At 42.3% G+C, this 23,565-nt stretch overlaps 1 protein-coding gene and 1 long non-coding RNA gene across 6 annotated transcripts in view; both read right to left on the bottom strand.

The window, feature by feature from the left end:
* Window positions 1-3,990, bottom strand: part of LOC106604182 (serum response factor) — a 63,221-nt gene extending 59,231 nt beyond the window's left edge. For 2 of the 5 annotated variants that reach the window (XM_014198632.3, XM_014198613.3), the window contains exon 1: window positions 2,858-3,989. In XM_014198632.3, the coding sequence (XP_014054107.1) occupies window positions 2,858-3,490 (633 nt within the window). In that variant the 5' untranslated portion in view covers window positions 3,491-3,989. Of the gene's footprint in view, window positions 1-2,857 lie in introns of all 5 variants that reach the window. The other 3 variants (XM_014198642.3, XM_014198626.3, XM_014198620.3) reach the window with 2 other exon arrangements.
* A 4,318-nt stretch (window positions 3,991-8,308) lies between these two features.
* Window positions 8,309-16,699, bottom strand: LOC145879455 (uncharacterized). The gene is made up of 3 exons (XR_014392254.1): window positions 15,533-16,699; window positions 15,090-15,231; window positions 8,309-14,900 (listed from the first exon to the last, which is right to left on the bottom strand). It is a non-coding gene; the product is annotated as an uncharacterized LOC145879455 (long non-coding RNA).
* Window positions 16,700-23,565: the final 6,866 nt, after the last annotated feature.

Genomic DNA, 23,565 nt, shown 5'->3' with positions numbered 1-23,565 from the left:
ATTCCAGGGCTTAACTTCCCATGGAAAAATTCCAGAAATGTTCAGACTCTTTGCAACCCTACTCTTGACTTAATCCACATTGTGTTAGTCTGAATTCAAAATGGATTAACTACATTTTTTCTCCCTCACCCATCTACACATAATACCCTGTATTGACAATGTGAAAACATGTTTTTAAAAATATAAATAAAGACATCTCATTTACATATGTACTCACACCCCTGAGACAATACTTTGTAGAAGCACATTTGGCTGCGATTAAAGATTTGATTCATCTTGGGTATGTCTGTATCAGCTTTGCACATCTGGATTTGGAGATTTTCTCTCATTCTTCCTTGCAGATTTTCTCAAGCTCTGTTAAGTTAGATGGGGAGCGGCATGAATAACAATCTTCAAGTCTTTCCACAGAGGTTCAATGGGATTCAAGTCTGGGCTTTGGCTAGACCACTTGAGGACTTTCACATTCTTGTTTTGAAGCAATTCCAGCATTGCTTTGGCTGTATGCTTGGGGTCATTGTCCTGTCGCCTTATGATCCGAGTCTTTCATGTGCCTTTTTGCAAACTCCAGATGTGCTATCATGTGCCTTTTTCTCAGGAGTGTCCTTCATCTGGCCATTCTCTGTAGAGACTCTTGTCCTTCTGGCAGGTTCTCCCATCTCAGAGAAGAACTCTGTAGTTCTGTCAGAGTGGTCATTGGTCACCTCCCTGACCAGTTACTCAGTTTGGTCGGACTTCCAGCTCTAGGCAAAGTCTGGGTAGTTCCATATTTTTTTTTCAATTTACGAATGATGTTTTATACCCTTCCACATATATGCCTCATCACAATTATATCTCAGAGAATGGTATAGTTTCTTCTCTGACATGCACTGCCAACTGTGAGACCTTATATAGACAAGTGTTTATTTCTAAAATCATGCCCAAACAATTGAATTGGCCACCATCCCATCTGGTTTGCGCTTAGTGAGCCTATCATTTGTTTTTCCAACAGGACAATGACCCAAAACACCTCCAGGTTGTGTATTTGACAAAGGAGAGTGTTGGTGCTGCATCAGATGACCTGGCCTCCACAATCACCCGACCTCAACCCAATTGAGATGGTTGGGATGGGTTGGACCGTAGAGTGAAGGAAAAGCAGCCAACAAGTGCTCAGCATATGTGGGAACTCCTTCAAGACTGTTGGAAAAGCATTCCTCATGAAGCTGGTTGAGAGAATCCCAAGAGTGTGCAAAGCTGTCATCAAGGCAAAGGGTGGCGACTTTGAATAATCTCAAATATATTTAGATTTATTTAACACTTTTTTGGTTACTACATGATTCCATGTGTTATTTCATAGTTTTGATGTCTTCACTATTATTCTATAATGTAGAAAATACTCAAAATAAAGAAAAACCCTTGAATGAGTGGGTGTGTCCAAACTTTTGACTGGTACTGTATGTAAATTTGATATTTCTGTATTTCATTTTCAATAAATGTGCAAAAATGTATAAAAACATGTTTTTACTGTCATTATGGGATAGCGTCCATAGGGTCTGTGCAGCAGGCTGAACGTTTGATGTCATGACATCCCTAATCTTATAACTATTAACTGTCTAAAATGTGCTAAATGCTCTACAGTTGTGCATTTGGTTTGCTAACTTAGGAATTAGTTATCTAGCTATCTAGCTAGCTAAGTGGTTAGCTTCTTGCAATCAAGCTCTTCTTGGTAACAGCAGAGAATCCCCCCAACTGGATCAAGAGACTTGCGGTCTAATATTTGTTTTGTGTGTGCAGCAAACTGTCAGTAGCATTTATAAGTTACTTTATGAGCTGGGATGTCTGCCCTGCAAACAGTTTTTCAGAGAGTGCTATGGGATTTTATATGTACTTGTTGTGCCCCTTGTGTTCAGTGCCGGTATTACAGAATATCCCAGAATGGCACATGGTTGACATGACAATCTGGATACCCCCAAGCCTAGTATACACACAGCTTGAAACTAATGTCTGCAAAATCATTTAAATCAGTAGAGGCTGCTGAGGAGGCGGACGGCTCATAATGTCTGGAACGGAGCGAATAGAATGGAAACCATGTATTTGATACCATTCCACTCCAGCCATTACCACAAGCCATCCTCCCCAATTAAGGTGCCACCAACCTCCTGTGGCGTAAATGTTCCTTACAAGCCAGAATGTTTAATAATATAGCATTTTAACTTACTCTACCGGTTGACGGTGTGGTTTGTCCTTCAGCTGCTTGAAATTTGAGATAAAATATCCACAGGAAAGTATTGTTTACTTGACTTTTTAGAGTGCCTGTAGATATGGTTCAGTTCCACAACGAGGTAAAATTAGTTTTATTTTGGATAAATCGACAATGAACATTATATTCTGAATCAGGGGAGGCTGAAGAACAATTAACTTTTTTATATAATATTGAAATCCAAATTAAACATTTAAAATTCACATCAATTGTTCTCCATCCTCTACTGATTCATTGTCATGAAGCGCTTGGTTCAATAGCTATTTGAGCGAACCGAATATCCAATATTAACCTAATTATACCTGGTGCTTTTCAAAATGTCGGTAAAACAATAGCCTACTTTCTTGTTGATATTTAGTCAAAATGTTAAGCAGCCGAAGGACAAACCACACAGACACCCGGAAGTAAGTTCAAATATAATTTTATTCAACGTTCTGGCTTGTAAGGATCATTTACACGATGTTGCAGGCATTCGTTTCAGCCTGTATATAGACCATGCAAAATGATGCATGAACAAGTAACATTTTGGAGTGGACACACTAGGCGACTGAGTGTCCCATCACACCTGAGTGTCACGTGTGATGAGATGCAACAGCTGGAATTTTCACTGTGATTACTCACCTTCTTCATTATGCCAGTCTTCCTCTTGCTAAAAGTTGTGTATCGCCTCAACTTGTTGTCGATAAATTCCATTTTTATCTTTACACGTCCACGTGTCTTCTTCCCCGGCTTTGCGCCAGCAACACCTCCGGGGACTAAACCATAAGCCCCCGCTGGTACCTCAGTCCCCTGCCCTGTCACCGCAGCCTCCATCTCCAGTCTCTCCCGCTTTACACCTCTTCTGTTGTCTCTGATTGATCCCATCATGTCGTCATCATCCCCCGAGTCCGAATCAGCGTCTGACCCACTGCACCCCATGGGCGCACACTTTTTGTCCGGGTCGTACCGGTTGCCTCCGTGAACCCCAACTCCCGTGTTCAGACTTCCGATGCCTCCCTGGCCGGCGGTCTGTAGAGTGGTCAGTCCCGTCCCGCTCACTGGTCTTGCCCCACCTCTTGGACCCACTTCTGGACCGTTGCCCCCCAACATCCCAACCGCACCGGTGCTGTCGCTGACCCCAGTTGTCGTCTGCACTGCTCTGACCAACATGGGGCGAATTCCACTCCCAATAACCACAGAACCGTGACCTGTGTTACCACTGACAGACGCTGATCCGTTTCCAGATGGTGCTGATCCAGCCTGGCTTGGTAACATTCTATTTAGAGGACCCGGTCTCTGAAATCGCCAGCCGACTGCTGGAGCGCGTGTGTTAGTAAAATTACGGCACAGCTCATGCAACCCAACCACCAAAAAGGTAAACAAACAGCGAAAATGAGGACATGGCGAAATTGGCGTAAACTTTCAAAAGTGATGCTGCCCCTAGGACTCTTCAGCCCGGTTACAGCTTGGCTCAACCTCCTCTATTTCCAAAACTCAGAGCAATTTCTCAAAAAGGAAAAAGCTTAGAGCGCATTAGTTATTACTCCGCCATGTCATGTAGTTCACACCTTAAACGCTTCAAGTGTCATCGGTTTCCGCCTTCAATGCACAAACGCTGCAAATATTCAATCGAATATCCCGCAATATTAGTATTTTAGCCCTGCATTTGCACACAAACTTGATGCCTTTTGAAATAATGTATCAGATAGTGGACTAAAATTACAACCCAAGAACTACTTTCCTCCTTATAAAGAGATACAATGTTTCCTTTTATGGAGTTGTCTCTCCTTATTTGGCGAGTCAAAGCGTTGTCTACGGATTGGCCGATTAGGATCTCAGTAGAGCTACCATTGGTCAATATAGCATGTTATTAGAATAAATACCAAAATGGTTGCGCTGTACACGACGTCAATGTGGTCATGCGTTGAGATATTGAAATATAAAAACATGCATGCCCTCAAAGCAGCATAGTATTTAATTTGTATCAAGACAGTAAATTAAGGTGTATAATAATAATAATAATAATAGTATAATAAACGTGTTATAGACGATAATAAACGTTGTGCCTAAGAACAGGATAGTGGGTCTTAGAATTTACTACATTTATCATAGCTAAATAAATGGTGGTACTATCTAAAATATCACATTTAGAAAATAATTCAAAAGCAGATTGAATTTGAACATTACATGTTCCAAATTTTGATAAATACTTCATCTGATGGTAATAGCCTAAATCATTTTGGTATATTCTTGTTAGAATGAGCGACATTGGATGTTGTAAAATACTTAGTAATAAAATGTTATAATTTTACATATTAGAGGTAATTAATACTCCTCCTTAAACAAATCACCTTCAATCAAGGGCCATGGACAACAAGCCCAGTAGATCATTGTAGAATAAATCAGGCCAATCAAGGATCAATGACATCATTAACGATAAGCAGTAGACCTACATATCACAGGCAACAGAATATTGGGAGCACAGTAGGATCACAGTATTACACCTAAATATCCTCTATACCTTTGCAAATACTCAATGGGAAAAGTATTTGTAAGTATAAGTCCAACTAGCTCTCAGATATCAGTCCCCCCCCACATATTTCTTTATTTTTTGAGGATACATTTTGGACACACCTACTCATTCAATCATTCAAGGGTTTTTCTATATTTACTACATTGTAGAATAATAGTGAAGACATCAAAACTATGAAATAACACATATGGAATCATGTAGTAACCAAAAAAAGTGTTAAACAAATCAAAATATATTTTTGATTCTTCAAAGTCGCCACGCTTTGCCTTGATGGTAGCTTTACACACTCTTGGTATTCTCTCAACCAGCTTACATGTGGTAGTCACATGAATGCATTTCAATTAACAGGTGGAAAGGCATTGCTAAAAGTTAATTTGTGGAATTTCTTTCCTTATAAATGCGTTTGAGACAATCAGTTGTATTGTGACAAGGTAGGGGTGGTATACAGACGATACAGCTTTGCACACTCTTGGCATTCTCTCAACCAGCTTCACGAGGAATGCTTTTACAACAGTCTTGAAGGTGTTCCCACAATGCTGAGCGCTTGTTGGCTGCTTTTCCTTCAATCTGCAGTCCAACTCATCCCAAACCATCTCAATTAGGTTGAGGTCGTGTGATTGTGGTGGCCAGGTCATCTGATGCAGCACTCCATCACTCTCCTTCTTGGTCAAATAGCCCTTACACAGCCTGGAGTTGTGTTGGGTCATTATCCTGTTGAAAAATAAATGATAGTCCCATTAAGCGCAAACCAGATAGAATGGCATATCGCTGCAGAATGCTTTGGTAGCCATGCTGGTTAAGTGTGCCTTGAATTCTAAATAAATCACAGACAGTGTCACCAGCAAAGCACCCCCACACCATCACACCTCCTCCATGCTTCATGGTGGGAACCACACATGTGGAGATCATCCGTTCACCTACTCTGCGTCTCACAAAGACACGGCGGTTGTAACCAAAAATCTCAAATTTGGACTCATCAGACCAAAGGACAGATTTACAGCAGTCTAATGTCCATTGCTCGTGTTTCTTGGCCCAAGTAAGTCTCTTCTTATTATTGGTGTCCTTTAGTAGTGCTTTTTGGCAGTAATTCGACCTTGAAGGCCTGATTCACGCAGTCTCCTCTGAACAGTTGATGTTGAGATATGTCTGTTACTTGAACTATGTGAAGCATTCATTTGGGCTGCAATCTAAGGTGCAGTTAACTCTAATGAACATATCCTCTACAGCAGAGGTAACTCTGGGCCTTCCTTTCCTGTGGTGGTCCTCATGAGAGTCAGTTTCATCATAACGCTTGATGGGTTTTGCGACTCCACTTGAAGAAACTTTAGAAGTTCTTGAAATGTTCCGTATTGACTGACCTTTATGTCTTAAAGTAATGATGGACTCTCATTTCTCTTTGTTTATTTGAGCTGTTCTTGCCATAATATGGACTTGGTCTTTTACCAAATAGGGCTATCTTCTGTATACCACCACTACCTTGTCACAATACAACCGATTGGCTCAAACGCAATAAGAAGGAAATAAATTCCACAAAGGAATGTTTAACAAGGCACACCTGTTAATTGAAATCCATTACAGGTGACTACCTCATGAAGCTGGTTGACAGAATACCAAGAGTGTTCATAGCTGTCATCAAGGCAAAGGGTGGCTACTTTGAAGAATATCAAATATAAGATATATTTTGATTTGTTTAACACTCATTTGTTTTCTACATGATTCCATATATGTTATTTCATGGTTTTCGCCAGGCATAATGGGACATGGTGGTGGTAGTGGGATGCTTTGGGGATGCTTGGCTGCCTCAGGACCTGGACGACTTACCTTAATAGAAGGAACCATGAATTCTGCTCTGTATCAGAGAATTCTACAGGAGAATGTCAGGACATCCGTACGTGAGCTGAAGCGCAGCTGGGTCATGGAGCAAGACAATGATCCAAAACACATAATCAAGTCTACATGAAAATGGCTAAAAAGCAACACATTTGACATTTTGGAATGGCCTAGTCAAAGTCCAGACCTAATCGCAATTGAGATGTTGTGGCAGGAATTGAAACAAGCAGGTCATGCTTGAAAACCCACACGTCGCTGAGTTCTGCATGGGAGAGTGGGCCAAAATTCCTCCACAGCGACGTGAGAGACTGATAAACAACTACATGAACCATTTGTTTGGAGTCAATGCAGCTAAAGGTGGCACAACCAGTTATTGAGTGTAAGGGGGAAATTACTTTTTTCACACAGGGGCATTGGGTGTTGCATAACTTTCTGTATGAAATAAATGAAATAAGTACTGTATGTCATTGTTGTGTTATTTGTTCACTTAGATTCCCTTTGTCTAATATTTCGTTTTGGTTGAAAATCTGATAAAAATTCAGTATCAAAAATATGCAAAAATAGGGCCTCCCGAGTGGCGCAGCAGTCTATGGTGCTTGAGGCGTCACTACAGACCCGGGTTCAATCCCAGGCTGTGTCACAGCCGGCCGTGAACGGGAGACCCATGAGGCGGCGCACAATTGGCCTAGTGTTGTCCGCATTAGGGGAGGGTTTGGTCGGCCGGGATTTCCTTGTCCCATTGCACTCTAGCAACTCCTTGTGGCAGGCCGGGCACCTGCAAGCTGACCACGGTTGCCAACTGGACGGTGTTTCCACATCGGTGCGGTTGGCTTCCGTGTTAAGCGAGCAGTGTGTCAAGAAGCAGTGTGGCTTGACAGGGTCGTGTTTCGGAGGACGCATGGCTCTCGACCTTCGCCTCTCCCGAGTCCGTACGGGTGTTGTATCGATGGGAGAAGACTAACTACCAATTGGATATCACGAAATTGGGGAGAAAAAGCGTTAAAAATACACATTTGTAAAAAAATATCTAATAAACAAATATATACGCAAAAGTAGAGAAAATTAGAAAGGGGGAAAATACGTTTTCACGGTACTTGTACATAGGTGGTGAGTCCAGTGCAGCACATACACAATGTGCCCCCTGCTGGGCAAAAGTAATTTAAATTAAGGGTTGGTAGATTGAGGTCCTGGTAGGCAAGGAGAGGCACTGTAGTTCTTATGGTTCCTGTGCTGCAGGGTCATAGAGGAGAGGGAGAGCGTCTCTAGGACACACCCTGAGAGGCATGCCTTCCATGTTGCAATTAAGGCAAATGTAAACTCCTGGCACTCCTCACATGAAACCATCTACACACACGCAAGGGTATAAAAAAAAGTACTATCTTCTTCTTCTTATCCACACGTCCTTAGAAATAATAACTCCTTGCCACCCCCCTCGTCCCTGAAATCTGTGCAACTCAGAATCCAGCATTTCTGTGAAATGTAAATGTGTTCATTTGGGAGGGGGGGGGGGGGGGGCAGAGATGGAGGTGGGGTCAGTTGTCCTCCTCTCAGACTTTACTGTCCGAGGACAGCTCCCCCAGGGCGTTGATGACCTCACTGAAGGAGGGGTGCTCTTTGAGACTAGGGGCCCAGCAGCGGCACATGAGCTCGTAGAGTTTGGAGGGGCAGTCGTCGGGCACAGGCAACTTAATCTTGCCTACTTGCAGACGAGTGGAGCAGAGAGACAGGGGAGGTTAGACTTGGGAGACAGAATGTACAGGTCAATGTGATTTGACTCATTCACGCCATTCTTATAGAGCAATGAGTCAAATCATCATAAGAATAAGAGTAAAGCTGGTTCTGGTAGGGAATTCATAAGAATGATTGGGAAGCCCACAGCTTGATAATAAAATGATGATACTGTATGTGCCACTTAGCAGACACTTTGTCAAGGTGACCTACAGTACAGTGTCTCTCAATACAATGTCAAGCAAATACAAGTTGTTCTCCTAACAGAACCATAAAAATGATTAAATCAGTCTTGCGATTGACACTCGAGAATAGCTTGAAGTTACCCCAAGAATAGGAGAGTGGCCGTGTCCGAAATCTGTCTTGCTTACTACTTACTGCATGCTGTGCACTAATTGTACCACATACTATTTAGAATGTACTGTATAGTAAAAACATAAGTAAACTACAGTATGTTGATATTTTACAGGCTCATCCATACTGAGAATGCAGAGAATGCATAATCTAATGCACAATTGCGTTGTTTCCAACCATTTGTTCATTTTGGTACAGCTCATCACCTTATCTGATTATAGGCTGTTGTCAAACGCACGTGGGTCTGGAAAGATGATTCTCATACTAGATGAAAAGCCCAAATTAGTATGACATCCTGGCATTTAATAACATTTTAGAAATGTCACATACTATAGTAGGATAGGAAAGGATACACTTTAATGTCCCTAGGGGAAAATTGTCTTAGACACACAGTACTACTGTACACAAAAGACACTACATTACACACTCAACATAATACATACATTGCACGTTACCATTATCATCATACACTTCTCATATAGCCACATAAGTAATACTTTGCTTATTCCCTTATTCTGTCAGTGGCGTACTAACACAGCTCAGCTTTACTTATTGTCGTTTAGGTATTTGAAGGACATGGGAATGCTTACATTCCTGTTCAGCTTACATGTGGGCACCCTATAGTGTCTGCCTGAGAGGAGGAGGGACCCTATAGTGTCTGCCTGAGGGGAGGAGGGTCCCTATAGTGTCTGCCTGAGGGGAGGAGGGTCCCTATAGTGTCTGAAGGGAGGAGGGACCCTATAGTGTCTGCCTGAGGGGAGGAGGGTCCCTATAGCGTCTGAGGGGAGGAGGGACCCTATAGCGTCTGAGGGGAGGAGGGACCCTATAGCATCTGAGATGATACTCAGAGTAAAGGACATGGGAAGGATCTGGTTTTATCGGATCTGATCTAAAAAAATAATAATCTGCGCTTGTCTGGTAACGATCTGTTCAAAAATAGTCTGCAGGGAGGGATGTAGCCACCCATAACCTTCATGGCAGTTTGTATCAGGCAGGCAATTTGGGATTTCAGTTGGACTGATAAATTGTCAAACTAGACTGTGATGCCGTATCTCAAGATACTCTCTATGACTGCATAGTATAACAGGAGCATTATTTTCAGCATTGTGGACAACCATAGGCGCGTGGTCGCCGACAGATTTGGGGTCAAACACCATCTCCTGTTAACTCTAACCTGTTGAGTATGGCTAGTCAGGAATGAGTGGTAACACCTTATGGTATAGGGGTTAACACGCATCTGCTTTAACTGGCTGAGTAGGACATGTGGCTGTAGTGTCTAAAATGCTGAACTGAAATCAATAAATAACAGTCTAGCATAGGCCTTGGGGTTTTCCAGATGTTGATTGCATCATGAGTTCCACGATTTTGCTTATAGGCAATTTGTAAGGATCTAACACAGGGTTCACATCTGAACGGAGCTCCCACGCCATGGTCTTTTCAAAACACTTCATTACGATGGGGGTCAGGGAAACAGGTCTAAAGTCATTATTTTCTTTTGGACAAGGCTTTTTGGGGTCTGGAGTGATAATGGCCTTTTTCCAAATGGATGGGAGAGTATGGGAGTCTACAGACCACTGAAAAATAGGGCACCAAGCCGGAGTCAGTTCCTCTGCATATGTTTTTAGAATAAATATTGTCCGCTATTATCCTGTCATTTTCCATCCAAGTTGTCAGATCCCGGTGGCTTGTCATTGTTGATAGACAACCATTTTTTTCACCTCTTCCACACTCACTTTACAGAATTCAAATTTTTTTTGGGGGTCTTTCATAATTTTGGCAGATATACTTGGATGTGTAGTGTCAGCGTTTTTTGCTGGTATGTCATGCCTAAGTTTGCTAGTCTTTGAAGTAGTTGGCAATATCAGTCGGTTTTGTGATGAATGAGCCATCTGATTCAATGAATGGTGGAGCTGAGTTTGCCTTTTTTCCCAAAATTTCATTGAAGGTGCACCAAAGCTTTTTACTATCATTCTTTATGTCATGCATCTTTGTTTCATAGTGTAGTTTCTTCTTTTTATTCAGTTTAGTCACATGATCTCTCAATTTAGAGTGCATTTGCCAATCGTTTGTGCACCCAGACTTATTTGCCATTCCTTTTGCCTCATCCCTCTCAACCATACCATTTTTCAATTCCTTATCAATCCACTGGGATTTGTTTTTAGTCATTTTCTTAATAAATCTTCTTCAGGCTAGGGTCTATTTTTCTCAATTTCCGCCTGATTGACGTGCCCAAAGTAACTGCCTGGCTTCAGGGCCTAAACTTGCTCAGGCCCTGAAGCCAGGATATGCATATAATTAGTACAAGGGGAAAGAAAACACTCGGGAGTTTGTAGAAATGTTACAATAATGTAGGAGACTATAACACAATAGATATGGTAGGAGAAAATCCAAAGAAAAACCAACCATAATAGTTTTTTTTTTTCTTTGAAAGCCAATGCTCTTCCATTAGAACGTATAGGGAAAAAATTAAATCTAGCTCCCAGTATGCAATTCCTATGGCTTCCACTGGATGTCAGTAGTCTTTGTTCAAGGTTTCAGGCTTGTTTCTTCCCAAACAAGGAAGAATTATGAGTTTTAGTACTGGGATACAGTCTTGGAAATCAGTCTGTGCACACGCGACGAAGAGGATGCGCACCTGCTAATATCGTTTTCCTGTTGAACATACTTCTTTCTGTATGAAATATTATAGTTTAATTACATTTTAGGGTACCTGAGGTCTAAATAGAAACGTATTTTGACCTGTTTTAACAAAGTTTAGCAGTAGCTTTTTGGATTCCTTTCTCTGTATGTTGAACGAGTGGATTACTCAAATCGATGGTGCCAACTAAATTGACTTTTTGGGATATAAAGACGGATTTTATCCAACAAAACGACACTACATATTGTAGCTGGGACCCTTTAGATGACAAATCAAAGGAAGATTTTCAAAAAAGTAAGTGAATATTTAATTGCTATTTGTGAATTTGGTGGAAAAATATTGTGATGTGGGGCGCCGTCCTCAAACAATCGTGTGGCATGCTTTCGCTGTAAAGCCTATTGTAAATCGGACAGTGCAGTTAGATTAACAAGAATTTAAGCTTTTAACCGATATAAGACATTTGTATGTTCCTAAATGTTAAATACCCATAATCTTTATGATTATTTATTTGAATTGCGTGCCCTCCAGTTGACCTGCTAGTGGGACGCCTAGCCTTAGGGTGCATGCTTATTAGTAACTGGGATAAGCAACGTTTGTTTGCTCCTCATTACACACCATGGACCAACAAATATTCTTTACATCAACAACATAGGAATCACTACAAAACTTATTGTATGACCTCTTATACACTGTTAGAACCCGCCTTTGGAACTTTGGTTTTCCTAGATATGGCTACTATATTGTGATCACTACATCCGACTGATCTGGATAATACTTTCAAGCACATTTCTGTAGCATTAGTAAACATGTGATCAATACATGTTTATGATATAATTCCTGTGCTGTTTAACTACCCTGGTAGGTTGACTGATAGTTTGAAGCTTTTTCTTGAGTGGGCAGCTTGATAAAAGCCAGTCAATATTTAAATGACCCAGAAAATATACCTTCTATGAACACAATCATCAATAACAATGGAATCAATCACATTATCACACTCAGAGAAGTCATGTACATCAAATTTTACATGAAAAAAAAAACAATTAATTAATTGGCCTTGGTCTGCTCATCTGGTGTGTGCAATGATTTTTTTTGTTGCAGGGTTCATGTTGGTGATTGTTGTCATCGACTCCCAACAGTTTTTTGGAGTTCATTGTAAGGAACTCTTTTTTTTCATTGATTCCATTTGTTGTTTCCTTGTCTCCCTGAGCTTTTGGCTGAGCTCCTTTTGCACACATTTCAGTTGTTGTGGGTCCTTGTTTTTGAATGCTTGTCTCTTGCAGTTGATACTGTCCTTTACCTCTGTGATGTACGGTTTGATGTTTGGATATGCCTTTGTTGTTTTTTGGGGTGTCACAGAGTCAAAGAAATGTATGTAGTCTGTGACAATCTGTATTGATTGTGCATGTCTAACTCCTTAAAAATATCCTGTACACAAAAAACATCCTTTAGGGGATTCTATGCTGTCCTCAGTCCACACATTCACAGATTTCACAAGGGGTTTACGGCTCGAGATCTGGAGAACGTTGTGATCAGAGTTAGACAGGGGTGGTTTGGCTGTAGCAGTATATGCATTTTTAACATTTCCGTAACATTTCTATTGTCAGATGTAATATATTGTTCATACCCAGGTAGTGACATTTCCAGTTTGCAATGATTAAAGTCCCCCAAAATAAGAATAGGGGCTTTTGGGGTGTGTTGTATACAATACAGCACAGCATGTTGGTGGACACAGTCAGCCACTTGGGCAGCAGCCCTCGCAGCCTTGGCACTAGGGGGTACGTACACAGAGCAGATAAGACGTATTATTTTCTCATATCCAATCATCCTACTATTTAGAACAGAAGTACCAGGGATGCAAACTGGTGAGGGTCCAAAAAGGTGACACTTTTTTTTGGGGCACCGAAACAAAAATTAGCTTTAAAATGCTAATTTCTAGTGACTTAGGCTGGATCCCTTCTTAATGCAGGTTTGAACTAATTAAACAACAAAGAATATGATCTACATGATCAGTCTCTGTGTGTAAAATAAAAAGTGGTAAATGTGAACCTATCTCACTGCTAAAAAATGTAAGGAAAGCAATCCAATGTTATTTGTTGCCTAGACTTTACTGCAAATGAGTCCAGAGAAAGTCCTGAGAAAAAAACAATACATGAATATTGCAGTTAGCCATGACAGCCTTTATAATAGAATGCTTGGTGACCACATACATCTAAATATTGCAATTGGGGGAAAAAAACATCTTAAAGTAGAAATAGAATGAAACAAACAGGCATTCTATTTTTGCTCTATTATAATGGCCACTATAGTAGACATCGGTCAAGTGCACCAAAAACAAATATGTTTTATAATCCCCCCTCACAAGTGTTACACTATGTAAAGTTCAACAAGACAAAAGCAACGTCTTTGGGCTACACGGCACGTTATTACATTGTACACTTTCTGCCTGTGGACATGTGTTCTACAATGTGCTAGCAGCAGAGCATGAGACCCGTTGTTGGCATAATTGATCCCTTTCAGGCAGAGAGTACACCTGGTATAGCTCTTTTTATCCACTGTATTGAAAAAGTCAGAAAGAGGAAAAGTGTCTGGTGTTCCCTTCACCTCTATAGTGGCATCCAGTTTAAGCCAGGCCCAGCTCCACTTCATCCCTGAATCCACTTGTTTAACATGCAACGCCTCATTTTCACCTAACTCTCTCACTCTGAAATTATCCACATACTAGAGGGAAAATATTAGTTCATAGATAGTTCGTTAAGCAACAAACGTTATAACTTGAGGAACGGCAAGGAGTCGTATACCAGTTAGCGAATTGGTTAGGTTACAAACGTTAGCTCATCAGTTGTTGTAACGTCAACTAGCTGTCTGACTTTATTAGCCAGCTAATTTCCACACCATAAACTTAATTATTTGATCAGCTAATGTTGCTGAACAGTTCTCTGTTTAGTTAACGGATAATTTGATCCAGCTAGCAAGATACTTAACAATGCTAACAATTATTGTTCCACCACACTTGCTCCCTCACCTCAAACTTTCCAAATGCCAGTTGTTTTTCGGTTACAGCTCATGAAGTAGCTTCATCACCATCTCACTCCCATCGTCAGGCTTTTCACCTACCTCTTCATTATCGTTCAGGGGACGCGCTGCTGTAACTGGCAAACTCCCTTTCCACTCTCTGCTGTCTTTCCAGAGCGCGCGCTGATGCTGTAACTAGCAAGTTGGTTGTCTCTTCTCTCCAGTCGCGTGCTGCATTCTGTTGTTATGTGAATGATTGGCTGAGCCTTGGATACAGCTAGTATTGCACCAAATGCGCATCACTCGTTCGCTTACAGCCAGTAGTGATTGCTCAGCCATTGGATTACAAAGATTGGTGGGCACTATGTAGTCTGGTAAATTGCACTAGTCAAAATACTTCATTTCAAAATTTTTATAGATTTATACAAACCTTCCAGCACCTCGTCATCACTGAGTTTGGTGTATGGCAGTTCCCCGTGGTTAAACACCTCCCACACGAGCACCCCGAAGACCCAGACGTCTGACTTGGTGGAGAAGTCATCCTCAAACACAGACTCGGCCGGGAGCCAGCGCAGGGGGATCCACACCTGCTGGTAGACAGACCGACATGTATAGGAGGGTCAGACAATGTCAAGAGAGTTTAATTATGTGCATGATGTTATTATTTTGTCTTGACTTTATGCTTAACCAAGGCTGCATACATTATCCTAGTACAAATGTGCTATACTTTCTTTTCACATGATGGACCGTCACTACACGTGGCAGGCCCCATCTCTTACTTGTTGTAAACGTCCTTGCTGAGGCTGAGAGCTGAGATTTTGACACTGCGTGGGCCGCTGATCAGGCAGCCAGGTCCTTGTGAACGAAGCGGTGATTGGACATATGCTCCATCCCATGAGCTACCTGGGCACAGATGGATACCTGGGTAGAGAGAGAGAGACAGAGAAAGGGCATTGGCATATAATACAAAGCTGCTCAACTCAGATCCAGAATGGCATGAATCAGGCAGGTTTTACATAGGGTTTTTAAAAGCTGTCTAAAGCCCCATTAGACAAAGTAATCCAATTAGAGAAAAAAGGACTCAATTGCATCAAAATGCAGACACCTGTTTACCCTCCAGCTGGCACATAAGGTTTCCAACAGAGCATAATGATTGTGTTGTGTGCTTGTTTTTCAAATGAAATTAGCAAATTGCATCCAACATGTAGTGAATGCTACTTACTTCGGTCTTTGTGCTGATAGGTTGAGACTTGATTTTCTCATCTTTGCTTTGGTAGATTCTCAAGAACTGTTTCAGATCTCCCTATTTCTAAGGAAACCGAAAAAGAAAAAAAGAGAAAAATAGAGAATCAAATGTAAAAAAATTCAAAAACAGCAGCATAACAATAAATATAATACACTTGGAGGCATGTCTCAAGGTTAAACTGCATAACTTCCTAAACCTTGCATAGATAATTGATATAGTCTATATCAGTTGTGTCAAACAAATTTTGCCCCAGGAACCGCATTCAATCTTCAACAAGGTCCGGAGGCCCGCATACAAAAATGATTATGTTACCTCCCCGTCAAAATTAGCAAAAAACAGACCTATCATTTTGGATGCTCCCTGACTGTCTAGCTTTCATTTCGGGAATTATTAGTGAGCTGGACACAGTCAAGAAACTGTATGAATGTAGGTCCATTGTAATTTCTACATAGTGCCAATTTGGTTTTAGTCATTTTAAGGTATATTGAGACAATTCAAACCCCTCGCGGATCCGTGTATGTTTGACACCACTGGTCTATATGAATATAAAGCATGAATAAGAGTGTTATACTATGTTAAATGGGTATGTAATTGTTAAATGGGTATGTAATTGTTCAGCAACTATCTTGTATTGTGTGTGTGTGTGTTGTGCATGTGCAGGGTTGGGCAGGTTTTTTTTTCTTCAATGTAGTCTATTACAGTTACTAGTTCCCTGTTAAACTGTAATTAGTAATCTAACTTTTGGATTACCTAAACTCAGCAATGTAATCAGATTACTTTCAGTTACTTTTGGATTACTTCACCAAGAAAAAAATTGATTACCAATTTAACAACATTTATTGCAGGATGCCACTAAGAAGAGCCACATCAGAACACATCACAAAACATTGTGACAATGTATTTAAGCCCTGTATACCTGCCTCTAACATGCGTCCTTCATCCTGATCTTTTCCATTTACACCTATAAGATCTCATCACAGTCAGACCACAATGCGTCTTTTAATCATGTACACCTGTCTAAAAATGTGGGCACAAACACAATGAGCAGGACATTTACATTACATTAACGTCATTTAGCAGACGCTCTTATCCAGAGCGACTTACAAATTGGTGCATTCACCTTATGATATCCAGTGGAACAACCACTTTACAATAGTACATCTATATCTTTTTTTTTGTGGGGGGGGGGGGGGGGGGTTAGAAGGATTACTTTATCCTATCCCAGGTATTCCTTAAAGAGGTGGGGTTTCAGGTGTCTCCGGAAGGTGGTGATTGACTCCGCTGTCCTGGCGTCGTGAGGGAGCTTGTTCCACCATTGGGGTGCCAGAGCAGCGAACAGTTTTGACTGGGCTGAGCGGGAACTGTGCTTCCGCAGAGGTAGGGAGGCGAGCAGGCCAGAGGTGGATGAACGCAGTGCCCTTCTTTGGGTGTAGGGACTGATCAGAGCCTGAAGGTACGGAGGTGCTGTTCCCCTCACAGCTCAGTAGGCAAGCACCATGGTCTTGTAGCAGATGTGAGCTTCAACTGGAAGCCAGTGGAGTGTGCGGAGGAGCGGGGTGACGTGAGAGAACTTGGGAAGGTTGAACACCAGAAGGGCTGCGGCGTTCTGGATGAGTTGTAGGAGTTTACGGCACAGGCAGGGAGCCCCGCCAGCAGTGAGTTGCAGTAATCCAGACGGGAGATGACAAGTGCCTGGATTAGGACCTGCGCCGCTTCCTGTGTAAGGCAGGGTGGTACTCTGCGAATGTTGTAGAGCATGAACCTACAGGATCGGGTCACCGCCTTGATGTTAGCGGAGAATGACAGGGTGTTGTCCATGGTCACGCCAAGGCTCTTAGCACTCTGGGAGGAGGACACAATGGAGTTGTCAACCGTGATGGCGAGATTATGGAACGGGCAGTCCTTCCCCGGGAGGAAGTGCAGCTCCGTCTTGCCGAGGTTCAGCTTGAGGTGGTGATCTGTCATCCACACTGATATGTCTGCCAGACATGCAGAGATGCGATTCGCCACCTGGTTATCAGAAGGGGGAAAGGAGAAGATTAATTGTGTGTCGTCTGCGTAGCAGAGAGAAAAGAAAGAAGGGATACTGGTCTGTAGTTGTTGACATCAGAGGGATTGAGTGTAGGTTTTTTGAGAAGGGGTGCAACTCTCGCTCTCTTGAAGACGGAAGGGACGTAGCCAGCGGTCAAGGATGAGTTGATGAGCGAGGTGAGGTAGGGGAGAAGGTCTCCGGAAATGGTCTGGAGAAGAGAGGAGGGGATAGGGTCAAGCGGGCAGGTTGTTGGGCGGCCGGCCGTCACAAGTCGCAAGATTTCATCTGGAGAGAGAGGGGAGAAAGAGGTCAAAGCATAGGGTAGGGCAACGTGAGCAGGACCAGCGGTGTCGTTTGACTTAACAAACGAGGATCGAATGTCGTCAACCTTCTTTTCAAAATGGTTGACAAAGTCATCCGCAGAGAGGGAGGAGGGGGGGGGGGGAGGAGGATTCAGGAGGGAGGAGAAGGTGGCAAAGAGCTTCCTAGGGTTAGAGGCAGATGCTTGGAATTTAGAGTGGTATAAAGTGGCTTTAGCAGCAGAAACAGAGGAAGAAAATGTAGACAGGAGGAAGTGAAAAGCTGCCAGGTCCGCAGGGAGGCTAGTTTTCCTACATTTCCGCTCGGCTGCCCGGAGCCCTGTTCTGTGAGCTCGCAATGAGTCGTCAAGCCACGGAGCAGGAGGGGAGGACCAAGCCGGCCGGGAGGATAGGGGACATAGAGAGTCAAAGATGCAGAAAGGAGAGGAGGGTTGAGGAAGCAGAATCAGGAGATTGGTTGAAGAAGGATTGAGCAGAGGGAAGAGATGATAGGATGGAAGAGGAGAGAGTAGCAGGAGAGAGAGAGAGCGAAGGTTGCGACAGCGCAATACCATCTGAGTAGGGGCAGAGTGTGTAGTGTTGGAGGAGAGTGAGAGGGAAAAGGATACAAGGTAGTGGTCGGAGACTTGGAGGGGAGTTGCAGTGAGATTAGTAGAAGAACAGCATCTAGTAAAGATGAGGTCAAGCATATTGCCTGCCTTGTGAGTAGGGGGGGGGGGAAGGTGAGAGGGTGAGGTCAAAAGAGGAGAGGACTGGAAAGAAGGAGGCAGAGAGAAATGAGTCAAAGGTAGACGTAGGGAGGTTAAAGTCACCCAGAACTGTGAGGGGTGAGCCATCCTCAGGAAAGGAACTTATCAAGGCGTCAAGCTCATTGATGAACTCTCCAAGGGAACCTGGAGGGCGATAAATGATAAGGATGTTAAGCTTGAAGGGGCTAGTGACTGACAGCATGGAATTCAAATGAGGAGATAGACAGATGGGTCAGGGGAGAAAGAGAGAATGTCCACTTGGGAGAGATGAGGATTCCAGTGCCACCACCCCGCTGACCAGATGCTCTCGGGGTATGCGAGAACACGTGGTCAGACGAGGAGAGAGCAGTAGGAGTATCAGTGTTTTCTGTGGTAATCCATGTTTCCGTCAGCGCCAAGAAGTCGAGGGACTGGAGGGTAGCATAGGCTGAGATGAACTCTGCCTTGTTGGCCGCAGACCGGCAGTTCCAGAGGCTGCCGGAGACCTGGAACTCCACGTGGGTCGTGCGCGCTGGGACCACCACGTGAGAGTGGCAGCGGCCACGCGGTGTGAGGCATTTGTGTGGCCTGTGCAGAGAGGAGAGAACAGGGATAGACAGACACATAGTTGACAGGCTACAGGAGAGGCTACGCTAATGTAAAGGAGATTGGAATGAAAATTAACTAAACAACTGGGGAAGCGAGAGCGCAGGGCCTCCCTCACTAACCATTCACTGAATACATGTTAAAACCAGGAATAAGTAAGGGCTTGAGTAACACAGCAACATACAGTTGAAGGGCGAAGTTTACATACACCTTAGCCAAATACATTTAAACTCAGTTTTTCACAATTCCTGACATTTAATCCTAGTAAAAACTCCCTGTCAGTTAGGATCACCACTTTATTTTAAGAACGTGAAATGTCAGAATAATAGTAGAGTGATTTATTTCAGCTTTTATTTCTTTCATCACATTCCCAGTGGTTCATAAGTTAGGATGCTACCAAATACTAATTGAGTGTGTTGCCTTCAAATTGTTTAACTTCAAACGTTTCAGGTAGCCTTCCACAAGCTTCCCACAATAAGTTGGGTGAATTTTAGCCCATTCCTCCTGACAGAGCTGGCGTAAATGAGTCAGGTTTGTAGGCCTCCTTGCTTACACACGCTTTTTCAGTTCTGCCCACAAATTTCCTACAGGATTGAGGTCAGGGCTTTGTGATGGCCACTCCAATACCTTGACTTTGTTGTCCTTAAGCCATTTTGCCACAACTTTGGAAGTGTGCTTGGGGTCATTGTCCATTTGGAAGACCCATTTGCGACCAAGTTTTAACTTCCCAACTGATGTCTTGAGATGTTGCTTCAATATGTCCACATAGATGTCATCATGAGGAGGAAAACTATTTTGTGAAGTGCACCAGTCCCTCCTGCAGCAAAGCACCCCCACAACATGATGCTGCCACCCCCGTGCTTCATGGTTGGAATTGTGTTCTTCAGCTTGCAAGCCTCCTCCTTTTTCCTCCAAACAAAACGATGGTCATTATGGCCAAACAGTTCTATTTTAGTTTCATCAGACCAGAGGACATTTCTCCAAAAAGTACGATCTTTGTCCCCATGTGCAGTTGCAAACCATAGTTTGGCTTTTTTTGGCGGTTTTGGAGCAGTGGCTTCTTCCTTGCTGAGCGGCCTTTCAGGTTATGTCGATATAGGAATCATTTTACTGTGGATATAGGTACTTTTGTACCCATTTCCTCCAGCATCTTCACAAGGTCCTTTGCTGTTGTTCTGGGATTGATTTGCACTTTTCGCACCAAAGTACGTTAATCTCTAGGAGACAGATCGCGTCTCCTTCCTGAGCGGTATGACGGCTGCGTGGTCCCATGGTGTTTATACTTGCATACTATTGTTAGTACAGATGAACGTGCTACCTTCAGGCGTTTGGAAATTGCTCCCAAGGATGAACCAGACTTGTGGTCTACAAAATTTTTTTTCTGACTTCTTCTGATTTTCCCATGATGTCAAGCACAGGGGCACTGAATTTGAAGGTAGGCCTTGAAATACATCCACAGGTACACCTCCAATTTACTCAAATGATGTCAATTAGCCTATCAGAAGCTTCTAAAGCCATGACATAATTATCTGGAATTTTCCAAGGTGTTTAAAGGCACAGTCAACTTAGTGTATGTAACTTCTGACCCACTGGAATTGTGATACAGTGAGTTATAAGTGAAATCATCTGTCTGTAAACAATTGTTTGAAAACAATTACTTGTGTCATGCAAAGTACATGTCCTAACCGACTTGCCAAAACTATAGTTTGTTAACAAGAAATTTGTGGAGTGGTTGAGAAACGAGTTTTAATGACTCCAACCTAAGTGTATGTAAACTTCCGACTTCAACTGTAGATGGTGCTAAACACTTATCCCACGGGACACCAGTACAAAAAAGTATGAAAATGTATGCACTCACTACTTACTGTAAGTCACTCTGGATAAGAACGTCTGCTAAATGACTAAAATGAGAAATAGAAGAAAAAAATATTTACAACATGCACTGTGTAATCAGACAGTCCACCAAGTAGTTTTTTTTAAACGTTTAAGCAAAAAGTGCAGCTAGGTGCAATAAACCCACATATCACACATGGCATTGCAGTAGGCCTATTCTGAAGCTAGCTTAGATGATTTAAGGCAGAAATTACTGTTGTATCGCACCAAGAGGACATGCCCTACATGAGCATCAGACATCCTGTTTTGCTGAGGGGTAAACAGGTTTGCACCCCCAAGCTGAAAAGACACTCAACTGTGGCACTGGAGGGCAGTGTAGTGTTGTACTTCAGTTATGAACTATGGGGAACGATTTCAAGGAGTCCAAAGACTTGTCTTTGTCTTGGAGGTACTTCCTCACCTCATCCTCTGCAGTGCCACCGGCCCTTGTTGTTGCACCTCCGAAAAGAAAAATTCTTATGACTCAGACTCGTTCTGTGCTCCCAGGGGCGGAAATCCCGGGGGGGACGGGGGGGGACACGACCCCCCATCCTGGGAAAAATATGATTTGCCCCCCCCCCCCAATATATCACTGAAACATAACTATGTAATTTCAAGAATATTAATAATACGCAATGAAAGCAATTGTGCTGATTATAGACACTTAATAGCGCGTTTTTAAGTTTCAAAAGATTGCGACCCCCCCACCCTTTGCCTCACAATGGTTTGATCCACTGCCAGCTCCTTAGTTGGCAAGGTAACAGAGGGGTCGTGTCTACTGTCTGAAAGGCACTCAATGAACGTAACTGACGTGAGGTTAATCCAGTCAATCGCGCACACACACTAGCTGAATATGCAGAGCTAGCGCGCAAATATTAACTATTAAGCTAGCTAGTACCTATTCCATTTATGTGGCCTCGTCAAAGATGGAATCTTTGCTATCGTCAATTTATTCCAAGATCAGCATGCAGATGATGTAAATTAGTGCTTCAAAGTCCCTGTGATAAGGTTAGCGATAAACTGAAGTCCAAACTGAACAGAACTACACTCTCTTCTACCATTGTCTTAAATATATTTAATGGTCTCGGTACAAAAACTAAATTGTCGCAAGGGAACTTTTATTTAAATATTTTATTTCACCTTTATTTAACCCGGGTAGCAAAGATTATAGCAAACACCACTGAAACGGAATTGGTGCTCGCTAGCTTTGCAAATTCAGCTATTGTTGGAAGCCAGCCAATATGAAACAAACTGTTAAAATTACAAAAGGTTGCAGCATATGTTGTGTAAATGGTGAACTCATACAGCTGTCAACTCTTGCCATTTTAATCCGTTTCACATTTGCTAGCTACCTTTTAGATCGAAGCCCAAATAGAATGATAAAAGATAAGATGATAGAAGCCCATCTCCTACTGTAAATAACCTACACACTGTGTATATGTGTGTAGCCAGCCAGGTAGAAAAATGGCAGAAAAATAATACGGACATCAGAGTATTTTTCAGTACACCAAAACGCAAAGTAAGAACCCTAGTAGCCTAATATCTCAAAGACTAGTTGATAAAATGTTCATAAGAAAGAAATGAAATTCTAATGGAAATGTTTCACAATGATGTCATTAGGCAGAGCAGGCAACAGATGGCACACAGACAGCAGAGTTGGGGACAGATATGCAGGGACAGACTGGCAGAGACAGGGAGTCTCAAGTAAGTTTGTTGAGTCTTTGTTTGGCAACATTATGAAAGGTTCTCAATTTTTTTGACTTGTAAAATAGGAACATAATTGGAAAATGCCATGGATACCCCCACTCTCAACTTAAACTGGTCACTGAACTAAGATTTGTTAAAGGCAATGGTATTGCTGTTGTGATTAGTTGTGTAGTTTTGGGTACCGGTAGTTAGGAGTACGGCAAACACCTTATTTCTTTGGTTCCTCAATATACATTTACCATATTACAATGTAGGCTATGTGTTACAGCACTACTTTTGGTGTCCCCCTCAGGAATTGCTCTTGAGAAAATTTCATGTAATTGTCCCCTCCAAAGTTGATATCAGATTTTCGCCCGTGTGCTCCCTCAACCTCTTTGGCGTGTATGTTCTCCATGGAAGCTGCTTCTTGAACTAATGTGCTCCGCATCTCCTCTCTCTTTCCAGGGTTGATGGATGCAAGGATGTCTATGATTTGTTTGTCTAGAAATACTTATATAAAAAAATATAGATTTGAGTTATGATTGAATAATACAGGCCTTTATTTGGGTTGAAAAAAACAACTGAACAGTAGGAAAACTGCAGTGTGGCTTTATTGATTTGGGTAACATGTTAATCTGAAACCATAGCTAGCAACAACCCTGACAGTATCTTATGTTGAGTTACAGAGCGCAGCTAGTGTTCAAAATGTATTTTTGTTTTTACTTTTGATTTAGCTAGCCAGCGAGGCTATTTAGCATAGTTTCT

This window comes from Salmo salar, chromosome 01 (genome assembly GCF_965601325.2).
Source record: "Salmo salar chromosome 01, fSalSal1, whole genome shotgun sequence".
NCBI lineage: Eukaryota > Metazoa > Chordata > Actinopteri > Salmoniformes > Salmonidae > Salmo > Salmo salar.
This window is presented reverse-complemented; position numbering and strand designations above follow the sequence as displayed.